The sequence below is a fragment of the Hyla sarda genome, chromosome 5, assembly GCF_029499605.1.
Source record: "Hyla sarda isolate aHylSar1 chromosome 5, aHylSar1.hap1, whole genome shotgun sequence".
In the NCBI taxonomy this organism is placed as follows: domain Eukaryota; kingdom Metazoa; phylum Chordata; class Amphibia; order Anura; family Hylidae; genus Hyla; species Hyla sarda.
Window position 1 is genome coordinate 268075698 of NC_079193.1, and position 25383 is coordinate 268101080.

Genomic DNA, 25383 nt, shown 5'->3' on the forward strand with positions numbered 1-25383 from the left:
GTTTACTTTTTCCCATACTGTTCCATCCGTTTTTTTGCCATACGGTTTTCTTTAGAAAAACGGATTGAAAACAGTATGGCAAAAACGTTTGGTATGGCAAAAGCCTAAAATCTGCAAACTTTTGTAACATTTTCTCCACAGGGGCATTGCCATGCTGCTCCAGGCAAGAACACCCCAAACCAAAGCATTGGGAGCATACAATTATCTAGTAGGTTGTAGTAACCTGTTTCCCTGCACTAAAACTAAGGCAAAGCCGTAACAGTCCCAGACCATTATGCCACTTTCATCAGACTTCAGAGCTAGAAAACATAGTCCTGGCATTCTCCACTAAAGTAAGCATAATTTTGTTCCCCCTTTTTAGAATGAGGGATCCTGTGTTCTCTATACACTGGTGTCACCTTTCACTGTAACCCTGCTTATGGTGATAAACAGAACAGGAAGTGCCAGCCTACTATTAGGCTTAGTGGCCAGCATGAAAACGGCAAGATTTCAAAATATTTTTATTTATTTTTTAGGTAGTGACAATACAACAAAATAGTTCCATCAGGCATCAACAAAGCACCTAACTAGTAATAGGTTAGAGGTCAGTCGACTTATTACTTTCAGAGTTTATTCACACGCACAGTATCCTGAACATATTTGATAAGCAGGATTTAAAGCTGCAGAAGTTGTGTTCAGTTAATTAGTTTACATTGAAATCAGCAGCTTCAAATCCTGTGCAGGATACTGTACGTTTGAATACACCCTTAGGCTTGTTAGAGCTGGTTCTCCACACCTATGGGCATGTAATGTATGTCCTCATGGCAAGACAGTTGGGGAGATTTCTCTTTATTATGTGGTCACTATCAAAAACAATGTTTCTTCCTGAACAGAAGTAGAAACATTCTGTGTTGCATTCTCTATAAAGCAGACATTTATAACCAGTAGACGTATCACAGACCATGTCAGCATGAAATTCCTGCTCAACCCTGGACAAGGACACATTATTACTTGAAGTAAAAGATTCCAAGCATAAAAAAATGATATTAGTACATCAAGGTACCAGTGGGCCTGTTTTCATAATCTTTGGGGTGCTTTTCAGAAATACACATTTAGATAGGAATGCAAAGCTTCTAACTTATTCTATAAGAGTGGTAAAATAAAGGCCATCACCTCCATTTCTGTGTCTCCTTCTATAGGTTCCAACTTCTGCTGAAGCACCCTCATAACTTGTACCCAGCATTCATTGGCATCCTGCAAAATAAAAGCACAATAACAGAGTTTTAATCGACAGGTGGGCATTTAAAAAGAAATGTACCACAGTAGTCACAGACAATGACCTAACATTCTATATGGTACCGAACATATACAAAAATAAAATAGTATACAGATGATATGTGGGAAACGTATTATTACACGGTAGCCAGTAACAAAAGAAAAAAAAAAAAAAAAGGATGGCTCAAGTCCAGCATATTGGGAGCTGCTCTGCTTTGGCTCATAGGGGAGGGTCCTAAGAGGCTCACCTCTATGGAATCCATGTGACCTAAGAAGACATGTAAAATAGGTGGTCTCTATGATACAAATGCTATAAAGGGGTTATCTAGGATAAGAAAGACATAGCTGCTTTCATAAAAAAAAAAAAACATTTTTAAAAATGTAAAAAAAAAAATAAAGCAAAAATATGACACAAACCGAGGACAAGAATGTTGCTCTTTTTTAAAGAAAGCAGCTATATCTTTCTAATGCTGCATAGCCCCTTTAAAGGTGTTATCCACCATAAGGTGATTTTAGTACGTACCTGGCAGACAGTAATGGACATGCTTAGGAAGGATCTGCGCTTGTCTTGGGGCTAAATGGCTATGCTGTGAAGTTACCATAATACTGTGGCTAGCTTTCTGTGAACTTGTATTTCATATTAGACTTTTCTTTTTTTGACTACAAATCCCACAATTCCATTTTCCTCCCTCCCAGACATCAGACACCCCACCCATTGAAACATAAATGAGCTGCATCCATCTAAAGACCTGTGGTTTTCAATCAGGGTGCCTACAGCTGTTGCATTAGTTACAGATTGATCCCTCTCCCACCAAGCGATCTCTCCACCCATTGAAGCAGACAGGCTCCCTGTCATCAGCTGACTAGTGAGTCAGGTCTCGGTCGCATTGCAAGCTGGGAAAAATCCGAGACAACAGTCATTTTGTATGCTGTGAAAAATAAATAGTGGGGTGAAAATCACAGAAGAATTGTGAAAAAAACATCACACACACACACGATATTATGAACTACACTAACTTTACAGCTCCTGTAGAATAGTAAAAAAATAATAATTCCTGGAATACTCCTTTAAGCAAATAAGAGACCAAAAAAGAGAAATGCAAATAGAAAGCGATTCCTTAGAAAACCCCATTTCTAGTGCAGAAATCTACATTCAGCCCTAGAAAATACACCTCTGTTACAATTACCTGTTGTAGATACTGTCCTTGTTCCCCTTTTTCTGCAAATTGTGGGAAGGCCATGTGCAAGAACTGAAGCAGGATGATTGGCGGGATACTGGAAGAGGTCTTCTCCATTGATTCATATAGATCACGTAGGGCTAAAGTGGAGAGATGTATATATATATGTTACACCCTAATGATGCAGCACATCACTTGTCTATGTTTAGATAGTAAGGAGAGCTACACAGCTCCATTTAAAAAGAAAGCACTTAAAGGGGTACTCCAGCCCTAATACATCTTTTCTTTGGATAGGGGATAAGATGTACGATCGCGGGGTTCCCGCCATTGGGGACCCTGCAATCTGTCATTGCACAGCCACCTTTGTGAGCTCTCTGGAAGCTCAGAGTGTGTACGATACTCCGGCCCCTTGGTGACAGATTGCGGGGGTTCCCAGAGATCATACATCTTAGGATAGGGGATAAGATGTATTAGGGCCCGGAGTACCCCTTTAACATTGTGATGTAATGTAAAAAGTTATATAATTAAAGTTACAGGTAAAACGGGATTAATCAATGACCGCAAAAATATAAAAAATGAAAACAAATGAATTAGTCGCAATCTATTCCTAACCTTGTATGATCCTAATATTTAAATGAAGCGTTCCAGCCACAGAAAAACTAGCAAAAACTGTTTATTTAATGTAGATAATACCATATGTATATTTGTAATACACATTGGTTAAAAAATGTGTATATTTTTGACTCTACAGCTATTGTGCCGGTGTGTGTCTCTATGAGGAGTCCAAATACAGGAAGTGAGGGTGGACAAGCAGGACTTTGTGCAGTAAGGCTATGTGACATTCTCCCGGCTCATACATAAGGATTATTGACAAGCCAGGAGCCTGCACAGAGCCCTGCTTGCCCTTCCCTCACTTTCTGTATTTGGAATTATGAGATATACACAAGCAATCAATGCAAGGACAGCATTTTTTTCACCCAAAAATATACAATTTTTTTTTATCAATGTTTATTTAAAAAAAAAAAAAAAAAAATTACACTAACCTGCAGTAATATACTGAGCAGAGGCCATTTCACCAGAAGCTCTTAGGGCACCCGTATAGCTGAAAAAAGTGAACATTACAAACATTTTAACAAATATGTGAGGAACACCCTGTGGATAGTAAACCACAACATACACCATGCTATAATAATGCCAATAACTTTAATAATTTATTTGTTTTTGTAATTCATTAGAAAACACCAGCACAAAGGAGATATGTAACGCTGAAAAACTTATCCCCTATCCAAAGGATGTGGAGGAATAAGTTTTAGATTGCGTGGGGATCCAACCGCTGGGACCCCCGAGATCTTCTGCAATCGGGGCTTGCCAACAGACACACTCCCTCCATGTAGATATATGAAGGGGTGTGTCGGCTGCTTCTTTGTGTGGGGTCGTGATGCACCGTTCCCTGAGAGAGCCTGGGCCCTGTATCTAAATCTTAATCACTGTTCTTTGGATAGGGGACAACTTTTTATTTTTACTTTTAAAAGTAGAGACCTGCTAAAGAGGTACTGGGGCCGTTAGCTTAAAAAGACCTGCCCAGTACTTGCATTGACCACACAGCCCTGTGGGTAGCAAGTGTTTGCCTTGGAACACTATGGCCCAGATTTATCGAAGAATGTCTACAGTAGAGCTATTTTCCCACATTTATTTGGGTGGTGGGTTTGACTAGCGTGCATCTTATTTATCAAGAAGGTGCAGCAGGATGATGAATTTTGCGCAGCTCTGCTGTGGTGGGAAAAGCTCTACCACATACACTTTTTCTAGACGCTTGTGAGGGAGGGAAGTAGACACTTTCCCGGGTTCTGAATTTGGCAGGTTAGGTTTTTACTTACTTTCAAAGAGCTGCCGGGACATTTTTACTTGCATTTTAGACGCTACAATCAAATTTGATTGCGGTGTCTAAGGGGTTAATGCCGGGCATCAATGTGATTGGTGATGTCTGGCAATAGAGATGGGTCCTGGTGCCAGATAGCCGCTAGGGCCACCCATCTATGAGCACATGTCAGATGGGGAGTGGGACGCTGTTGTCCACAAGAGGTTAAAAGTTGAATTGCGGAAGGTAGAAATGATTCTCACGCCTACTGGTAGGTGGTGTAGCTTTGCGCCTAAAAATGTACCTTTGCGCACAAAATAGCGACTTGACAAAAGTCGCAAATGATAAATACATGACTACTGAATGGTCAAAAAGAAAAAGTTATACGGGTAGGCAAAAAGAGTGAAACCGTCTATATCAAAAGACGCATAAAAGTCGCTAAATATGCTGCTTGCGCCTGAACTGCGCCTAAACATAGGCAAAAAAAATGCTCTAAAAGCAATGATAAATATCCCCCAATATTCTTTTGACATCATGCGTAATGCCCCTTGTTATGACTAAATAACTCCAACTTTGTTTCATCAGTCCACAGCACCTTCTTCCAAAATAGAGCTGGATTGTACAAATATCTCAAGCGTCTCTGGAGCGTGTGCAGAAGAGGCTTCTTCTGCATCACTATCCCATACAGCTTCTCTTTGTGCAAAGAACACTGGCTTATTAAATGATGCCCAATGACACCATCTGTAGCAAGATGATGTTGTATGTCTTTGGATATGGTCTTTGGTCTGTTTTTGACCGTTCTCACCATCTTTCGCCTTTACCTCTGCAATATTTTACTTGGCCTGCCACTTCTGGCCTTAAGAACAAAAACAGTACCTCTTTAGAGATCTCCCAACAGCACCAGTACCTATTATTTACTAGTAACCCCAGTATATTCTTTACAGCCTTCCTGGTTAGCCATTAATGGGAACTGTCTTAGTAAATTGTTCATTTGTTTTTTTAAGCATTTGCCATGATGCACATCTAAGAAGATAACCTAGATAATAATTTCCCAGTTTATTATCTTCCAAAATGTTTATCTTCACAAACTGAGCAGCACTGAAAGTTCTCCATCTGCAGCCTGAATGGGCCTATATTCACCAAAGTCACATATAGTGACAATGGTACATAATATTGTTATGTTGAATATATCGTATAGCCAAGGTTGTAAACCGACATAAAAAGGTCACCCCTACAAACAATAATGGATTATAGGAGAGCAAAAAACTAATATTAAATGGAACCTGATTTCTTTACCCAAATTGTGTAAACTCCCCATTACCAAACCACGTCATTTATAACTCTGTATATGCGCCCTCTGTGGCATGCAGAGCCCAGTAAGTGTGGTGCAACCAATGCACTTCGTTACATAGCATGATGTACATGATATATCATTTACATGTTATTCTGCACTTTGTAATGTGATATGAATTATCGGTATATATACACACACACACACACACACTTTACTACATCTTTTATGTATTCAACGGCAGACACTTACCTATGTACTGATTTGATGTAAGTTTGTATATCAGGGGTAAGGTTTCTTTGGCATATAGTGATTCATGTATTTGGCTTTGTGTCTTAAGTATAATTAATTGAACAATTACTTGTATTTCCTGAGCATCTTCATCAATTTATCCTATTTACTTAAAAAGTCTTAATTTTTTTTTGTGTCATCGCATATGTTTTTTTTCTTGATTACCATTAATAAAAATACATTTTAGATTTATTAAAAGTTTGGTGGCATATGTGAATAAATTTCTAAAAGGATATTGTGTGTGTGTGTGTGTGTGTGTATATATATATATATATTTTATATCCAAGGGCCTGCAGAACACAAGAGACAAAACCTCATTCATTCTTTCAGACCCGCAATCATACCGCTTAAGAGCCTCTTTTAGCTCTGGCACCGAGCGAATACACTGAACTGTTGCGTTCATGTAACAAGTGTTCCCAAGGTTTGTTAATCCACAAGGCAATTCCATCTGCAAGACACAAAAAGTAAGCATTGAAAGTTAAGGAAATTAAATAATGTAAAAATAATCAACATGTGTGTGTTCCCTGTAAACAAGATAATTTAAATGCCTACAGAATGGAAGATGGCAATGTCAGGAAATTCCACTGTGTGCAGAGGGCAGCAGAATTCCATTAAAATCAATGGGACTATGCTACAGCAGAATGTCCATGCCGAATATTCCCAACAAAATTTCGCACAGAGATTCCGCAGAGTGAATATACCCAGAGTCCTGTCCCAATGAAAATACAGATTACAAAGCATTAGAACATCGGGTACATTACATTTTGTAAGGTACAATGTGTCAGAATCTGGTTGCCACAAGCAGCCATTAGCATGGTCCTTTCAATAAGAATCGGCTTCTTCCCACTAGTGCTGAACATATTAGGTGAATGTTCTGACAAGGGCTATAAAGCACACGAGTGCACAATAAAAGCAAAAGCATTTTTTATACTATAACGAAAAAATAATTTTTTTGCACAACGAAAGAACGCATCTTATTTCCAGAAGAATGTTCATCATTGTCTGTGATGTGAGTTCAAAGTCCAAATGATGCTTCAGGCAATGGAATGGCTACCATTGAACCTTAAAGGGGTACTCTGCTGCTAGACATCTTATCCCCTATCCAAACGATAGGGGAAAAGATGTCAAACGTTGGGTTCCTACAGCAGTGGTTGTGATGTCATGGCCACGCCCCCTCCATTCAAGTCTACGGGAGGGGGCTTGTCAGATGACATGCCCCCTCCCAGAGACATGAATGGAGGGGCTGTGGCGTCATGATCACGGCCTCCGGCTCCGAGCGTTCTGAACAAAATGTTCAGAACGCTGTAGCACCGGAGTACCCCTTTAATGTGATAGATGTCTTAATTCTTTTCTTATAAATCCCAAAATGATATAATAAAGACCCCATATGAATTTACTTACTGCAGAAGCCAACTGCTCCTCTGTCATGTCTTCTACAAATATGGGCCTCACCGCAGGCTCCTCAGGGAGAGCTTCAGCAGAGCCCATCATCAACAGGCTCAAGCCCTATAGATGAAGAAACATACAGGAAAAATTATACAAGTTATGGTTTGTGTCCATACAATGCTAAAGAAGATGTTCATCTACAACATGTTTATAGCATATAACTGTGGACATTCTTACCTTTTCCAGATGGGATAAGATATAAGTTTTACAGGTATGAGTGAAAACACGAGTGCTCAATAACCGTAATACATAACAGATTATAAGTCAGTGACTACCCCCATTGTGTGGTATACAGTTCTCACATCTTTTTAATACTAGCAATGTACTAGAAGCCAATACCACAAAGCCTTAATTTAAGGAGACATATCACTGTCACTTTCAGACCAGTGGCAATAAGGGAGAAAGCTGTAGTCTAGATGTCTGTGGCGTGGCTTCTGCTTATGCCAATTGTGCGAAAAATTCCTAAGTGATTTACAATGGGTTTTGTCATCATTTTGACAGTAAGTTAGGGCTGCATGGTGCACTAATTGTGCCATCAAATGTGATGGAACTGCGAACAGAAGAGATTGTTCTAAGGCAGGGTTTCCCAACCAGGATGCCTCCAGCTGTTGCAAAATTACAACTCCCAGCATGCCGGGAGTTGTAGTTTTGCCACAGCTGGAGGCACCCTGGTTGGGAAACACTGTTCTAAGGCACAGATGGTAATGTTACTAACCGGCATGTGCTGGAGTGGGAGCTGCTGAGGAATGGAGAATAGCTAGTGCTTGGTATGCCTCCATAAGACTACAAAATCAGGAGTCTACGTAGTGAATTTAAGACAATATAATATTTCCATTAGCTCCAAGCTGTCTTACAGTATAAGTTATATGCCACTGCCTATTACATGCAAAACTAACTATGATAGCAAAGATAATATTGTTATGGACATGAAAAAAAAAATACTTACATTTTTTATCTTAAGGTTACCCCAATCATCATCCTACAATATAAAGAAAACAATATATGGAATACACATTTATAAAAGCCAGATTTACTATTATTCATTACCAACAGGACATCAGCCAGGTGCTCCACAGAAAGAAGTAAACCAAAGTAGATAAAAAGAAAATGCTCATTCAATTCAAGAAGTTCAAGTAACTACATCTCAAATCTGTGGAAAAACTATTCTGCAACTTACTACTGAACTTTGTATTTCTGTTACAGGTTTGTTATACACACTGTATATCACCTTACATGCTTAGTAGTGGAAAGTGTCCTTTACAAAGCTGGGACCCACCACCACAGGTGAACTGGGAAGAGCCAGATACCATCAATTCTGAAGCATTAAAATTAAAATGGCTCTCCAGGTCTCAAAGGTAGCAGGCTCGTATTATTAGGCTGGGAAAAGACAAAATAAATGCTCCTTTCCAGCCTATGTTCCTCCTAAACCTGTCTAGTTAAATCCTCTAAGTGGAATCAGCAGCAGATGCAGTAAGTGTGAATGCACCCTATAACATTAGCACTATGGGGGGGGTATTTATCATTGGATTTACCCTGGTTTTGTGGTGTACATTTGTCTCACAGTTTGTCTTAGATGCTGTTTTGAGACTTTTCATTGCAACTTTTGCTTTAGAAGGTTTTTCAAAAAAACATACCAAGTCATGATTTCAGTTGATATCAGGCAGTGACAAGGAATTCATCGTATTCGACTTTTCAGTTTGTCGCAACTGTGCTAACTTAGGCGCAAATCTACACCAGCCCTGACTTGGCTTACAGAACTGACTGTGGACAGCATTTTTAAAAAGTCGCACAGGATAAAAAGTCGCACAAAAAGTCACAAAGGAATCACCATACAAAGTGGTGTCCTGAAGTAAGAAATGTGATCAGCACCAGATTTATCACTGGCTCTGCACCATGTAGTACATTCACCACATGAATTGATGGGTAAAAAGACATTCACCTACACCACTCGATGAATTCCCCCCAATGACATTACTGTATCCGTCCATACCTTTAAGGTTCCTCCTTTAACCATGACTTTCTGTCTGTCTGGCTGTACCCCAGTCAGGGCAAAGAGCTGGGCCTTGAAGACCATCGGAGGCTCATCGGTGTTCAGCTCAACATTATCAAACTTCTCCTTCCCCCACTTCACGTTCACTGGTGGCAAAAATTAAAAAAATTAAAATTGTACAAACAAAATGTCGGTGAATATATTTTGGGGTAGCAAAGAGATGAACCAAAGGGGGACCTTAAAACTATTACAAGGGATATGGACAGCAGCTACCCTTTGTGACCTATCAGGATGCTGCTTTGTTTCTCCAATGTACCTCTGTAAACTAAGAGCTGAGATTTGATTGGTTGCCAGGTGTAACTGCTTCACTTTTTCTCTGCATTGGTTTAGACAAATTGGGGGAGATCAAAACCTGTCCAGAGAAAAAGTTGTTGACTTGCCCATTGCAACCAATCAGATCGCTGCTTTCATTTTTCACATGCCTTTTCAAAAATGAAAGCAGCGATCTGATTGGTTGCTATGGGCAACTCCGCAACTTTTCCTCTGGACAGGTTTTCATAAATCTCCCCCCATTATATCCACTGTGTTGGTCAAAGTATACACATTGGTCAAGATGTATCTAACTGTGTGAGGGAAAAAGTAGAATGATTTTTCCACAGCGACCAATCACAGCTCAGGTTTCACTTTACCACAGCTCGTTAGCTGAGCTGTGATTGGTTGCTGTAGGAAAACCTCTCCACTTTTTCTCTCACAGTTTGATAAATCTGGGCCATTGTACTCAGTGGACAGAAAGATATACAGTCTGGCAGAGAATAAAACAATATTACTTTGTAAGGTCAGAAATACAAACATAGATGGGGGGGTTACACAATATAGGGAAACAATGATGTATTGTTCAGAGAATTAATCAGTCACATGGGCATATACATCATCTTAATACTGATTTTTTTTATTACGTGATGTTACACAATCCCGATTCACAAGTTCAGACAAGAAGCATTTCAACATCCCGAAGGTCCCATTTTTACAGGAAAATAAGCCACTTGTTTCAAATATAGTGAATTTTAAATAATTTGGATGATCCTCTAATCTCTAGACCAGCGTTTCCCAGGCAGGGTGCCTCCAGCTGTTGCAAAACTACAACTCCCAACATGCCCGGACAGCCAAAGGCTGTCCGGGCATGCTGGGAGTTGTAGTTTTGCAACAGCTGGAGGCATGCTGTTGGGAAACCCTGAACTACAAAATCAGGGTCCAGTCTGATTGGCCATTCAGGAGTCTTGGAGAGCTGGGTAATAGCCTTCGGCTGTCTGGGTATTCTGGGAGCTGTAGTTTTGCAACAGCTGGAGGCATGCTGTTGGGAAACCCTGCACTACAAAATCAGGGTCCAGTCTGATTGGCCATTCAGGAGTCTTGGAGAGCTGGGCAATAGCCTTTGGCTGTCTGGGTATGCTGGGAGTTGTAGTTTTGCAACAGCTGGAGGCATGCTGTTGGGAAACCCTGCACTACAAAATCAGGGTCCAGTCTGATTGGCCATTCAGGAGTCTTGGAGAGCTGGGCAATAGCCTTTGGCTGTCTGGGTATGCTGGGAGTTGTAGTTTTGCAACAGCTGGAGGCATGCTGTTGGGAAACCCTGCACTACAAAATCAGGGTCCAGTCTGATTGGCCAATCAGGAGTCTTGGAGAGCTGGGTAATAGCCTTCGGCTGTCTGGGTATGCTGGGAGTTGTAGTTTAACAACAGCTGGAGGCACCCTGGTTGGGAAACACAAGCCTTTTCCACTAAATAGTCAGCTGGGTGGGACCTTCGTAGCAAAATATGGTGTGACTGCTTGGCTAAGAGGGTACAATTAGGAGCTTCATGATCACAACACCCCTGAACATGCTATGGAGACTGTAAACATGATGTGAATGAGTAAAAGGAAAGCTGCTCCCATGTGGAAAAGAGTCCAGCACTCATGAAGAAAGTGAAGAAATAAAAAAAATACCAGCTTTATATAATCGTGTATGGAATATGTCCAGGTGGACTACCAAAATGAATTAAAACCAACGCATTTTGTTAAATCTTTAAAATGTACTGTACTACCATCGACTCCAAATAAATCTACTACTATGACTGAACAAATCCACCCACTTCCTGGAAACACACCTGTGTAATACTAACCCACCCACTTACCTTAAAGGGGTACACCACCCCAGACATCTTATCCCCTATCCAAAGGATAGGGGATAAGAGGTCTGATCACGGGGGTCCCGCTGCTGGGGACCCCGGCGATCTCTGCAGCAGCGCCCCGCCGTCATCACTACAGAGCACACTGGCTATGTGCGGGATGACGAGGGGCGATGCAGGGGACGAAGCATCATGATGTCACGGCCCCGCCCACCATGACATCATGCCCGCCCCCTCAATACAAGTCTATGGGAGGGGGCGCGACGTTCACCATGCCCCCTCCCATAGACTTGTATTAAGGGGGTTGGGCGGAGCCATGACGTCACGATGTTCTGTCCCCTGCATCGCTCCATCATCACGCACAGAGCCAGTGTGCTGTGTAGTAATGACTGCGGGGCACCACTGCAGAGATCGTGGGTGTCCCCAGCAGCGGGACCCCCGTGATCAGACATCTTGTCCCCTATCCTTTGGATAGGGGATAAGATGTCTGGGGTGGAGTACCCCTTTAACCCCTATGTGTCCCTGTGACTGTTACATGCAAGGTAAAAAGTGTGAATACTGCCAAAAACAATACACATTCTTTAACTTCACATATTTCGTTTTTGTGCCAATATACATTCCGTACTTAGATACATAGGGGGTAAATAGAACTGAACACAAAAGAAAAAAGGGAAGATTTATAAAAAATACAGAAACTTGCCAAGATACATTTTGAATAAAAATACATCATGCCTGAGTGCTAATTTAACCCTTTTGGGATTGTTGTGTCTAGATTTAATATCCAATATACTTCTCTTGTATATAACTTTCTAACCCAATCTCCTCCTAGTGGTGGCCGACTGGCATGTTCTTGTGCCACGACGTGCATGGATAGCCTTGGTGTACCTCTCGAAAGTGCTTTGACGCACCTGATGCCACCTTAGTGTGAATGCTGGTAGACAATTTAGCTCCTGCAACATGTTCTGCATCTTATAGTATAAAGGAGTTGGAGAGGCTCTTGTCTAACTACCCACCAAATAAACCCGGGCTGCCTAATTAGACACCTATACCCAAGGTGTCAGGAAGTAGTTTGTCTATAGAAATATATATATTAGGGCTCAGGGTTTAAGCCGAATGGACAGATCTCATTATGGTCTACCGCAGGGCGGGCGGCGTGTGAAGTCACGCCTCCGCCCCCGTGTGACGTCACGCTCCGCCCCTCAAGCTTACGGGAGGGGGCGTGATAGCTATCACGCCCCCTCCCGTAGGCTTGCATTGAGGAGCGGAGCGTGACATCACACGGGGGCGGAGGCGTGACGTCACACGCCGCCCGCCCTGCGGTCGACCATAATCAGTCCCGGAGCGAACACGCTCCGGGTACTGATTACAAACGGGGTGCCGCGTGCATGATCCCGGGGGTCCCCAGCGGCGGGACTCCCGCGATCAGGCATCTTATCCCCTATCCTTTGGATAGGGGATAAGATGTTTAAGCACCCGAGTATCCCTTTAAGATCACCATATAAAAGTTCATATAAAACCTCTAATAGGATTAGACTATACAGGGAGAGAAATCTGGGTGGGAGAGTCTTAGTTCATCCACAATAGTCAATTCTCTCCTCTCTCAAACAGTTCTGCAAATTGATTAGGGGGACGCTGGATGCGTTTCAGGACTGTCTCAGTCCTTTCTTCAGCAGCTAAGAAAGGACTGAGACAGTCCTGAAACGCGTCCAGCGTCCCCCTAATAACCATTGAGACCACCAGTTTATTTGCCCAGCTCAGCAACCAGCAGTCCGATACCGGGAAACATAACTGTCAATCACCCGGCACCCGGTAAAGGAGACATACGCGCCTCATTGCCACGAGGACGCCACCGGCATAACAACATACTCACCTGCAGAACCGCTGCAGTACCACCACCCGGAACCCACTGTCATCCAGCATTACCACCGTGTGAGACGGCCGAGTCTCCGGTGATGCTGTCTCACGCCACGAGAGCCACCCAGTGATAACACACTGTGGGATTTCATAGCGCAACTGGAGGAGATCGCAGCATCAGTGCCCGGGAGCGGTGAGATACAAAGTATCTAAAGATATGAATGCATATTAACAGTGACTGCACACAAGCGTATATATTGACCATTATCTGCTAATAGCAAGTGTATGAACATTATTTGCAAAGGCGTTCAATTGCGATCTACTGCTGCAGCCGGACACATACAAATGGTTGCTATGGGTTACTAACCAAAACTTATATGGTTGCTATTTGTTACAACTATACTGGAATCTGTTACAATTTGCAGAACTTTTTGAGAGAGGAGAGAATTGACTATTGTGGATGAACTAAGACTCTCCCACCCAGATTTCTCTCCCTGTATAGTCTAATCCTATTAGAGGTTTTATATGAACTTTTATATGGTGGTCTTAATTTTTAACACATTGTGGAATACTTATATTTTAGATAATATTAGTTGGTGCTGCGCCTACACAAGGGCCCTGTGAGACGCAGACGCCACTATTTGATTTTATTTTCTTATATCATATTTTATATTATATTGTCACACTGTATAATAATAAACACATTTAATTACTATCTGTCCATTTGTCTTAAACCCTGAGCCCTAATATATATATTTCTATGTTCTGCATCTTGTTCGACTAATCGAGGTCACGCATATGGCCTTATTGCCAGAGCTAAACAAAAAAACTAAATCATCTCTAAACCATGTTCCACGTTCTTGTATAAAAGAAAGCAAAAACAAGTGATGTTGGAAGTGTTTGGGTTGTTATCATGTTGGAATTCTGCCCTGTAGCCCAGTCTCTGAAGGGAGGGGATAGGGTTCTGCTTCAGTATGTCACAGAACATGTTGGCATTCATGGTTCCCTCAATGAACTGTAGCACCCAGTGTCAGCAGCTCTCATGCAGGCCTGGACCATGACACTCTCACCACCATGCTTGACTGTAGGCAATACACACTTGTCTTGGTACTCCCCACCTGGTTGCTGCCACACACGCTTGACACTATCTGAACCAAATACATTTATGTTGGTCTCATCGGACCACAGGATATGGTCCCAGTAATCCCCACAGGATATGGTCCCAGTAATCCCCACAGGATATGGTCCCAGTAATCCCCACAGGATATGGTCCCAGTAATCCCCACAGGATATGGTCCCAGTAATCCCCACAGGATATGGTCCCAGTAATCCCCAGAGGATATGGTCCCAGTAATCCCCACAGGATATGGTCCCAGTAATCCCCACAGGATATGGTCCCAGTAATCCCCACAGGATATGGTCCCAGTAATCCCCACAGGATATGGTCCCAGTAATCCTCACAGGATATGGTCCCAGTAATCCATGTCCTTAATCTGCTTGTATTTAGCAAACTGTTTGCAGGCTTTCTTGTGTCTTTAATAGAGGCTTTCTTCTAGGACGAGAATTGGATGACCTATTTGATGCACTGTGCGGCATATGGTCTGAGCACTGATAGGCTGACACCCCCACCCCCTGTAACAATGCTGGCAGCACTCATACGTCTATTTCCCGAAGAAAACCTCTGTATAAAAAGCTGAGCACATGCACTCAAATTCTTTGGTCAACCATGACCTGTTCTGAGTGGAACCTGTCCCGAGAGACTGCTGTATGTTCTTGCCCATTGTGTTGCAGCTCAGTTTCATAATATTGCCGCTGTGTAAGCTGACAGCGACATCTAAAGGTACATTTCTCAACATCCCTGGTGGTCTAGTGAGATGGATCGCCCCCGCAGTGCAATCACGGGTGTGTGTGGGTGGGGTGGGGGGGGGGGCGCAACATCACGACTGACGACATCCTACAGGCCTTGACGAAAGCAGCTAAACCCATTCCCTCTGCACTCTACTGGGAGATGGCCTACAAAATCACACATAGGGCATACATCTCATTGCCAACACTGTTTGACCACAAGGTGAATAGCCTAAAAAAAAAAAAAAAATATTTGCTAAACTTTTTCAATTTCACCTCACAAAAAAAATTCTTTTTTTTTTGTTCAGAGCATAAGCTATGGAAAAATTGGTGCCGCAAAAAACAAGCCATCATATTGGTCTGTAGATTAAAAAAAAATATATATATAAGAGTTATGGCTATTATAGGACAAGGAGGAAAAAACTAAAGTGCAAAAACTAAATAAAAAAAAAAACCTGTTTTTTGTGTACAGGACAAGTGGATTTTCATGAGGGACAAGTAGATTTTGCTCCGTTTTATTTAATTTTTTTATTTCCACACCCCTGAGAACAATACATTGGATAATAAAACTAGACACGAGAATCTCAAAAGGGTTAAACTAACGCTCAGACATTATATATTTTTATTTGGAATATGCATGGAGAATGTGTGCTGTTAGAGGATGCATTGCCTAAGGATACAGAAACACTACGCTCCTGCCCCCATTAATTGTATCCGTCAGACCCCATTTACTACTATGGACGTATGGACGTTTTTTTTCATGTGGTGTGATTTTTTCAAGTTTTTTAATTTTTTAAATGATTATAATAAATATTAATATTTTAAAAGGTTCCCTATTTTTCTATTTTTGATACTTTTGTACTAGTTGGGAGACCTACATCCTCCGGATCATTGTAGTTTTTTTTTTACGTACAGAATTACCTAGTGAACAGTTAAACACACAGGGACACATTGGGGTTAAAGGGGTACTCTGCTGGAAAACTTTTTTTTAAATCAACTGGTTAAATAGATTTGTAAATTACTTCTATTAAAAAAAATCTTAATCCTTTCAGTACTTAGCTGCTTTCTGTCTCACCACAGTGCTCTCTGCTGACACCTCTGTCCATTTTAGGAACTGTCCAGAGTAGGAGCAAATCCTGCTCTGGACAGTTCCTAAAATGGACAGAGGTGTCAGCAGAGAGCACTGTGGTCAGACAGAAAATAAATTAAAAAAAGAAAAGAACTTCATGTGGAGCATACAGCAGCCGATAAGTACTGGAAGGACTAAGATTTTTTTAATAGAAGTAATTTACAAATCTGTTTAACCTTCTGGAACCAGTTGATTTAAAGGAAAGTGTTTTCCAGTGGAGTACCCCTTTAAAGTACGTGGGTGGATCAGTATTACATGTGCGTTACTTAGTAATAGTAGCATATTTATTCATGGAGTCAATGGTAGTAGGTTTTATACTTTGGATAAAGACTTGACAAGTTGTTTTTAATTCATGTTTGTAGTTCACCAGGATATATTTTATACATGATTCTTTAGTTCACTTTCTTTGTGAGTTCTGGACTCTCATCCACATGGGAGCTTTCCTCTTACCTTTTTGTGGCTGTGTGTCTTCTCGCACACCATAAAGGATTTTTTTTATTATCAACTGGCTCTGGAAAGTTAAACAGATTTGTAAATTACTTCTATTAAAAAATCTTAATCCTTCCAATAGTTATTAGCTTCTGAACTTTCCGGAGCCAGTTAATATGTAAAAAAAAAGTTTTTGCCTGGAATACCCCTTTAACATTATGGACTGTCCTGGGAATCTGGTGAGCTGTAAGTATTTCCGTTTTCTTTTCTTGTGATGTAAATGAGGCCTAAGATAGTGAAGTGTATCCTGGTTTCTCTAGCATCTCCTAGAAGAATTCTCACGTTTTGGACCAGGAGAGGATATAAGAGCTGAAAGGATCTGATCTTCAGCCTGATCCACTGACAACCTTAGGCAGAAAATGGGTGCAAATTTGCAACTCCCATGTCAGGATGGGAGATGTAGTTTTGCAACAGCTGGAAAATCATATGCTGGTGCTGATATATATATATATATATATATATATATATATATATATATATATATATATATATATATTCCCAGTGGTGTGTGTGTGTATACATATATATATATATATATATATATATATATATATATATATGTACTGCTACGTATGTCAGTGCTCCGTATATAACCCCAGTGATGTCTATACACACACATATATATATATATATATATATACACACACACAACACTGAGGTTATATACAGAGCACTGACATACACAGCAATACATATATATATATATATAGATATATATAGATATATATATATATATATATATATACACACACACACACACACACACAAACACAGACAGACAGCACTGAGGTTATATACAGAGCACTGACATACATAGCAGTACCCATATATATATATATATATATATATATATATATATATATATATATGTATAGACATCACTGAGGTTATATACAGAGCACTGACATACAGGCTGTGGAGTCAGAGTCGGACGAAATTTTGGGTACCTGGAGCCGGCAAACACTGCACCGACTCAGACTAAATTTTGATTGGAATAAAAAAAAAAAAAGCAAGTTTAAATGTCCCAATTCACAAAAAGTGATAATTAATGAATTCTCTACTTTAAAGGGGTAGTCCAGTGGTGAAAAACTTATCCCCTATCCTAAGGATAGGGGATAAGTTTGAGATCGCGGGGGGTCCGACCGCTGGGGCCCCCTGCGATCTCTCTGTACGGGGCCCCGGCTCTCCGCCGAGATAGCGGGTGTCGACCCCCGCACGAGGCGGCGGCCGACACGCCCCCTCAATACATCTCTATGGCAGAGCCGGAGATTGCCGAAGGCAGCGCTTCGGCTCTGCCATAGAGTTGTATTGAGGGGGCGTGTCGGTCGCCGCCTCGTGCGGAGGTCGACACGCCCCCTTCCAGCGGGCTGTCGGGGCTCCGTACAGGAGATCGCGGGGGGCCCCAGGGGTCGGACCCCCCGCGATCTGCAACTTATCCCCTATCCTTAGGATAGGGGATAAGTTGCTCACCACTGAATCACCACTGGACTACTCCTTTAAGAATAAAGACCAATGCAAGCAGTGCCTCATGTAACCGCAAAACGAACACGTTAAGTGACCGTGCAGAAGCTTTTCATGTGCTTTACTATATGGCACACAACGCACAATTAGGAGCGGCAATACTTATACTTCCCATAGTGTTGTGTTCTGCTGTTACAGAGAACCCATGGGTAACCTAACCTCTCACTGATAAGGGATTAAGTAAATATGTTTTTTGCAGAACTAGAGACACTTGTATAAGTGAAGGGAATGGAGGGTCAGCAGTTCAAGACTGAAGCTGTAAACCATTGGAAAAACTGCTGCCATTCAGCTAAGGCTATAAAAACTTGTAAACACGATTGTTAGCTTAAAGGGGTACTCCGCCCCTAGACATCACGAGGGGCGGAGCCGTGATGTAGCGATGCCCCGGTCCCTGTATCGCCCGTCATTACGTACAGAGCGAACTCGCTCTGTGCAGTAATGATAGCGCGGTGCCGTATCGGCGATCCCGGGGGTCCCCAGCAGCAGGACCCCGGCGATCTGACATCTTATCCCCTATTCTTTGGAAAGGGGATAAGATGTCAGATAGCCGGTCCCGCTGCTGGGGACCCCCGGGATCACCGATGCGGCACCGCGTGCTCATTACTGCACAGAGCGAGCGAGTAATGACAGGCGATACAGGGGCCGGAGCATCGTTACATCACGGCTCCGCCCCTCATGATGTCACGGCTTGCCCCCTCAATACAAGTCTATCGGAAGGGGCGTGGGGGTCGTCACGCCCCCTGCCATAGACTTGTATTAAGGGGGCGGGCTGTGATGTCACAAGGGGCGGAGCCATGATGTCACGCTGCTCCATCCCCTGTATAGCCCATCATTACGCACAGAGCGAACTCTCTCTGTGTAGTAATGAAAGCGCGGTACCGCAGTGGCGATCACGGGGGTCCCCAGCAGCAGGACCCCGGCGATCTGACATCTTATCCCCTCTCCTTTGGATAGGGGATAAGATGTCTAGGGGCGGAGTACCCCTTTAAACTTGACTATGGGATTCTACTAGGGAAATCATGTTTTATAATAAATGCCCCTTCCTGGATCCTCCCACTGCCCTATCTTCAGCAGCAGATCAGCACACAAACTGTTCAATACAGTAGACTGTTGGCTTCCCAGCCAGTAGTCCTGTGGTAATGACATGTATTTTGCCTTTCCTTCCTTCAAGGAATGTATAAAATACATTTGCATATTAATACAGAGGAGTCGGAGTCGGAAGCACAGAAAACTCCGGAGTCGGAGTTGGAGTCGGAACATTTATCTACCGACTCCACAGCAGTACCCTTATATGTATATTTTATAGACATCACTGGGATTATATACAGAGCACTGACATACATAGCAGTACCCTCATATATATGTATAGACATCACAGAGGTTATATACAGAGCACTGACATACATAGCAGTACCCTCATATATATATATGTATAGACATCACAGAGGTTATATACAGAGCACTGACATACATAGCAGTACCCTCATATATATGTATAGACATCACAGAGGTTATATACAGAGCACTGACATACATAGCAGTACCCTCATATATATATATGTATAGACATCACAGAGGTTATATACAGAGCACTGACATACATAGCAGTACATATATATATATATATATATATATATATATATATATGTATAGACAACACTGAGGTTATATACAGCACTGACATACATAGCAGTACCCTCATATGTACGGTGTCCATTTTAGGACAGCATCATCTGTCAGCCAAAACGGCGTCCCGCCTCCTCCCTCAGACAAATCGCTGTCAGTTTTCAGCCGCACCTCCCTCATCCTTCAGCGAAAACTGCGTCCCGCCTCCTCCCTCAGGCAAAACCTTTGTCAACCTAAACTCTCTCAAGCCTCAGACGAAAATGAAAGTGCTGAGTCAGCAGAGCTTCGGCAGACCTGCTAGCACAGACAGTGTGTGATTGGCTGGCAGCAAAGATACTGTGATTGGTTGATGGGAGCGTAGGTGAATGCAGTCCCGCTCCACTGATTAGACACATTTATTAACAAACCCTAATCCTCTCATGTACCCAGCTTTCCCCTATTCCTGAAAAACAAACCTGCGCTCTCAGCTTTTCCCCTATTCCTGCAAAACCTACAGTTATGTAGTCAGCTGTAGGTTTATTAGGAATTGTTAAAAGCTAAGTACATAACTGTAGGTTTTTCAGGAATCGGGAAAAGCAGAGTACACAGCTGGAGGTTTTTCATGAATCTGGAAAAGCTATGTACTCAGCTTTTCCCGATTCCTGAAAAACCTACATCTATGTACTCAGCTTTTAACAATTCCTGATAAACCTACAGCTGACTACATAACTGTAGGTTTTGCAGGAATAGGGGAAAAGCTGGGTACATGAGAGGATTAGGGTTTGTAACGAAATGTGTCACAGTGGAGCGGGACTGCACACACCTTATGCTCCCATCAACCAATCACAGTATCTTTGCTGGCAGCAGCCAATCACACACTTTCATTTTCATCTGAGGTATGACAGACTTAAGGATGACAAAGGTTTTGGCTGACGGAGGAGGCGGGACGCCGTTTTGGCTGAAGGATGAGCGAGGTACAGTTTGACGGCTGATGCTGTCCTAAAATGGACACCGTACATATATATGTAGACAGCACAGAGGTTATATACAGAGCACTGACATACATAGTAGTACACACAAACATATATATATACATACTACTATGTATGTCAGTGCTCTGTATATAACCCCAGCGATGTCTATACATACATATATATATATACATATATATAGGTACTGCTGTGTATGTCAGTGCTGTCTGTAAATATTTATATGTGATGGTACTGCTGTGTATGTCAGTGCTCTGTATATAATCTCAGTGATGTCTATAGATTATATATATATATATATATATAAATATAAAAGGTGCTGTGTATGTCAGTGCTCTGTATATAATCTCAGTGATGTCTATAGATTATATATATATATATATATATATATATATATATATAAATATAAAAGGTGCTGTGTATGTCAATGCTCTGTATATAATCTCAGTGATGTCTAAACATATATATATATATATATATATAAATAAAGGTACTGCTGTGTATGTCAGTGCTGTATATAACCTCAGTGCTGTCTGTAAGTATTTATATCTGATGGTACTTCTGTGTATGTCAGTGCTCTGTATATAATCTCAGTGATGTCTATACATATATATATATATGAGGGTACTGCTATGTATGTCAGTGCTCTGTATATAATCTCAGTGAGGTCTATACATATATATATATATGAGGGTACTGCTATGTATGTCAGTGCTCTGTATATAATCTCAGTGAGGTCTATAGATATATATTAAGGTACTGCTGTGTATGTCAGTGCTGTATATACACATATATGAAGCTGCTGCCTGTGTGAGCGGGGAGTTCCCCTCAGCAGGACGTCCGGTAAGCTCCGGTACCTGTATAGATGGGCATGGTGGGTTCTCGGGGCGCACGATCCGCTCTCCTGGCAGCCGCCTTCACCCAGTCTCATTCAAACAGGGCCCCGCACAGCAGTGACGCTGCGAAATCACACGCTGCACCGACTATCGAACCAATCCCAAAGTACAACCCGGTAACGTCGCCAATCACACACCAGCCCGGCCACTCTGCAGCCAATCACAGGTCACCAGTTTGACAGCCCGACCAATGGCAGCCAGGCTCCTGTCCAATAACCCGGAAGCGTTTACACTTTCGCTTCCTGAGAAGTCACATGGACTTGCTGAACTCCGAGAGCTGAGGAAGTTGTGTGGTGATACTCGCAGAGAGTGTGCTCCGGGCGTTTCCTGGAATTCTTATACATATGTGAGGTGTAACATGCCGGAGTAAGCATGGGACCATTATTATGGCCCGAACCATCAACTGGTCAGTAAGTGTAGGTAGCTGTAAAATGGGAAATTGCAATGGACGCAGCTCACAGCGTCAGCTACCGGTGGAGGACTCCAACTGCATGCTTTTTTATTTTTTTAGAGCAATTCTAGAACTGACATGGATGGGGAAACTCCCATTAAGGGCTCATAATGATGTTGAATAGCGATCACTGAAACGTACTATACCGACATCTTCCTGTATGATGATATTAGTTTTCTCACATTACATGGTAATATTACTCATTTTTTATTCTGATGCATTTAACTGAACATAAATGGAAACGATCCACTTGTCTTGCTGTCAAACATATTGTAAAAAAAGTTTATATATAAATAATAATAAAACATTTTTTTATATAATTTGTACATCAGCATGTTTACTAATTAGGAGAACTCATTGAATTTATTTAATCAACGGCCGCAGCAATGTTCATTGCATCACTTCCGCTTGGCCTATCACTGGCACAGGCGGGTCATTGCTGCGGACAGCAAATAGTTATACGTGCCACGTGTTGGCACCAAAAGCTGGAAGAGGATCGGGGCCAAAGAATGGGACAGCGATATTAGGGGAGCGGCAAAAGGTGCCAGAAAGTTCAAATCAACTGGTGCCAGAAAGTTAAACAATTTTGTAAATTACTTCTATATAAAAATATTAATCCTTCCAGTACTTATCAGCTGCTGTATACTACAGAGAAATTTGAGTTATTTTCTGTCTGGCCACAGTGATCTCTGCTGCCACCTCTTTGCATGTCAGGAACTGTCCATAGTAGGAGCAAATCCCTATAGCAAACCTCTCCTGCTCTGGACAGTTCCTGGCATGGACAGAGGTGTAAGCAGAGAGCACTGTGGTCAGACAGAAAAGAACTACTTAACTTTCTCCGTAGTATACAGCAGCTGATAAGTACTGGAAGGATTAAGATTTTTAAATAGAAGTAATTTACAAATCTCTATTTAAAAATCTTAATCCTTCCTGTGCTCATCAGCTGCTGTTTACTACAGAGGGAGTTGTGTAGTTCTTTCCAGTCTGGCCACAGTGCTCTCTGCTGACACCTCCTGTCCAGAATAGGAGCAAATCCCCATAGCAAACCTCTGCTGCTCTGGACAGTTCCTGACACGGACAAAGGTGGCAGCAGAGAGCACTGTAGTCAGACTGAATACATCTTCCTCTGGTAAAGGTACGCCCTACGTCCTTAACAGGTTAAGAATTGGGGCGGACAATAAGGGTCAACAATTTGCTAGATTGGTTCCTATGTTCAAAACAGTCCATGTGTTCATGTCCATGTGAACTGTTTGGTAAAAAACTATTTCCTATTTGCCTTCTCATGGAAGTGCAACATATTTTGTCACCCCTGACGGCGCCACTTCACCTTATTGGCTTTGGATGGGTCTGCTACATAACGAGCCTCTAGTTCAGTACAGCGCTGGGCCAATTCCTCCTCCCTCCTAGAAGTTGATTTCTTAATAAAGGATATAGTAGATCTCAAACAACCTCTCAGATAGGCTTTCAATGTATCCCAGACCAGCGCAGGAGACCCTCGGGGTAAATTGGCCTGAAGAAAAATCTGAAGCTGATCGGGGATCCGATCATTAGACCCAATCTAGTCAAGCCAGAATGGATGAATTTTCCATCTATGCGGGGTACCAGAATTGGCCATGGAGATGGCAAGCAACATTGGGGAATGATCATACACAGCTCTGGGCTAATATGAGACTTCCAAGACTTGGGGCACAAGAAGCAAATTTCCACAAGCAAGGTCAAATCTGGACAGCGCGTTCATACCCAGGGTATGGCAAGAATATTGCTAAAGTACAGGGTACCTAGATCTAAAGATATCTGTCCAGCCCACCTCTGTTAGAAATTGAGAAAGAGGGGTAGGCCCCTGTTGGGACGAAGGAACCCCCCTGGTACTATGACGATCCATAGAGGGGTCTTTTACTAAATTAAAATCCCCCATACATAAAACCCGAGCCGATGGATAGCCAGCAGCAAAAGTAACCACCTTGTGCAGGATATCCAACTATGCCAGGGGTGGGTTGTAGAGGAACAAGAATACAAACAAAACCTTATTTACAAAGGCATGAATAAAGATATAGCGGCCCCCTGGGTCCCTGCGCACTGTGACCGGCTCCCATCTGACCAACCGACTAACTAGAACAGTAAGGAATGGTGTGACCACTGGACCCACGGTTTAACTAATTGGTGAGCTCTGTCAGGTGTGAGATGAGTTTCCTACAATGCAACGATATGCGGTTGGTACATTCTGACATGGGCAAATATCATAGCTCTCTTACGCAGGGTACGAGCTCCTCTGATGTTCCAGGACATCACTCTGAGATCTGCCATAGTAAGAGTCTAAATAAAAGCACATCAGTGCCTGTCCGTACAACACACAGAAACATGTAGTAACAGTCACAAAGACAAAAAATGGCTGAGGCCATGCAGGAAAACAAACCCCCTAAGAACATGCGGGAGAGAACACAGCACAGAGGAACAAAATAAGAACAAGAAATCCGCTGAAAAAGCATCAGAAGAGCTTCAGCTCCATCTAGTGGGAAAAATCTGCAGTTACATATAAAATTAAGACCCATGACCGATTTCAAAGGAAAATCAGGGCTTAGGAGTTGGTACGTAGGACCAGTATAGGAAATAGGACCATCAAATGAGAGCGAGAAAATAAAGCAAGCCAAGGAGAAGGGTTAAGAAGGCAAGGGACAACGTTTGAGGCAGTGAGCTAGGAGCGAGGGAAGAAAAATAGGAAGCAGGAGAGGGGGGAAGGGGATATACAGAAAGGAGCAAAAGGATAAGGACCCAAACACAGGAAAAGGAAGGGGGCTGCAGTGAGTAATAAATGGAGAGAAATAAAGACAATACCCCCCACAAAAGGGATAAGGGGAGAGGTTTAAGAGAAAAGGAAAAAAAAAAAAGGGGGGGGGGAAAGGGGGACATTTATGAGAAGCCAGCAGGAGAGATCAATATCATAAGTAGGAAAAAAAAAAAACACGAGCAAAGCTCCAGAAGGCACATCAACAACCCCTGAAATAACAGTCTCACATACAAAAGTGCAAGTTGGGCACAGGTGCCCCATAATAAATATCACTGGAAACTGTGCAGCATAGTGTCCAACATATGCCTGAAGGTGCGGTGGCCTTCAAGGGTCCCCAGATCCAGGA

At 42.2% G+C, this 25383-nt stretch overlaps 1 protein-coding gene across 2 annotated transcripts in view; it reads right to left on the reverse strand.

Annotated features, from left to right (window-relative positions):
• The window catches only part of USP14 (ubiquitin specific peptidase 14), a 35565-nt gene extending 13511 nt beyond the window's left edge, over positions 1 to 22054 (reverse strand). Inside the window, exons 1-8 of one of the 2 annotated variants that reach the window (XM_056521679.1) lie at positions 21763 to 22054; positions 9309 to 9454; positions 8265 to 8297; positions 7274 to 7378; positions 6217 to 6320; positions 3476 to 3534; positions 2442 to 2572; positions 1153 to 1233 (exon numbers count right to left, since the gene is read on the reverse strand). In XM_056521679.1, the coding sequence (XP_056377654.1) occupies positions 1153 to 1233; positions 2442 to 2572; positions 3476 to 3534; positions 6217 to 6320; positions 7274 to 7378; positions 8265 to 8297; positions 9309 to 9454; positions 21763 to 21778 (675 nt within the window). In that variant the 5' untranslated portion in view covers positions 21779 to 22054. Of the gene's footprint in view, positions 1 to 1152; positions 1234 to 2441; positions 2573 to 3475; positions 3535 to 6216; positions 6321 to 7273; positions 7379 to 8264; positions 8298 to 9308; positions 9455 to 9624; positions 9756 to 21762 lie in introns of those variants that run through there. The other variant, XM_056521680.1, reaches the window with a different exon arrangement.
• Between the last annotated feature and the right edge of the window lie 3329 nt (positions 22055 to 25383).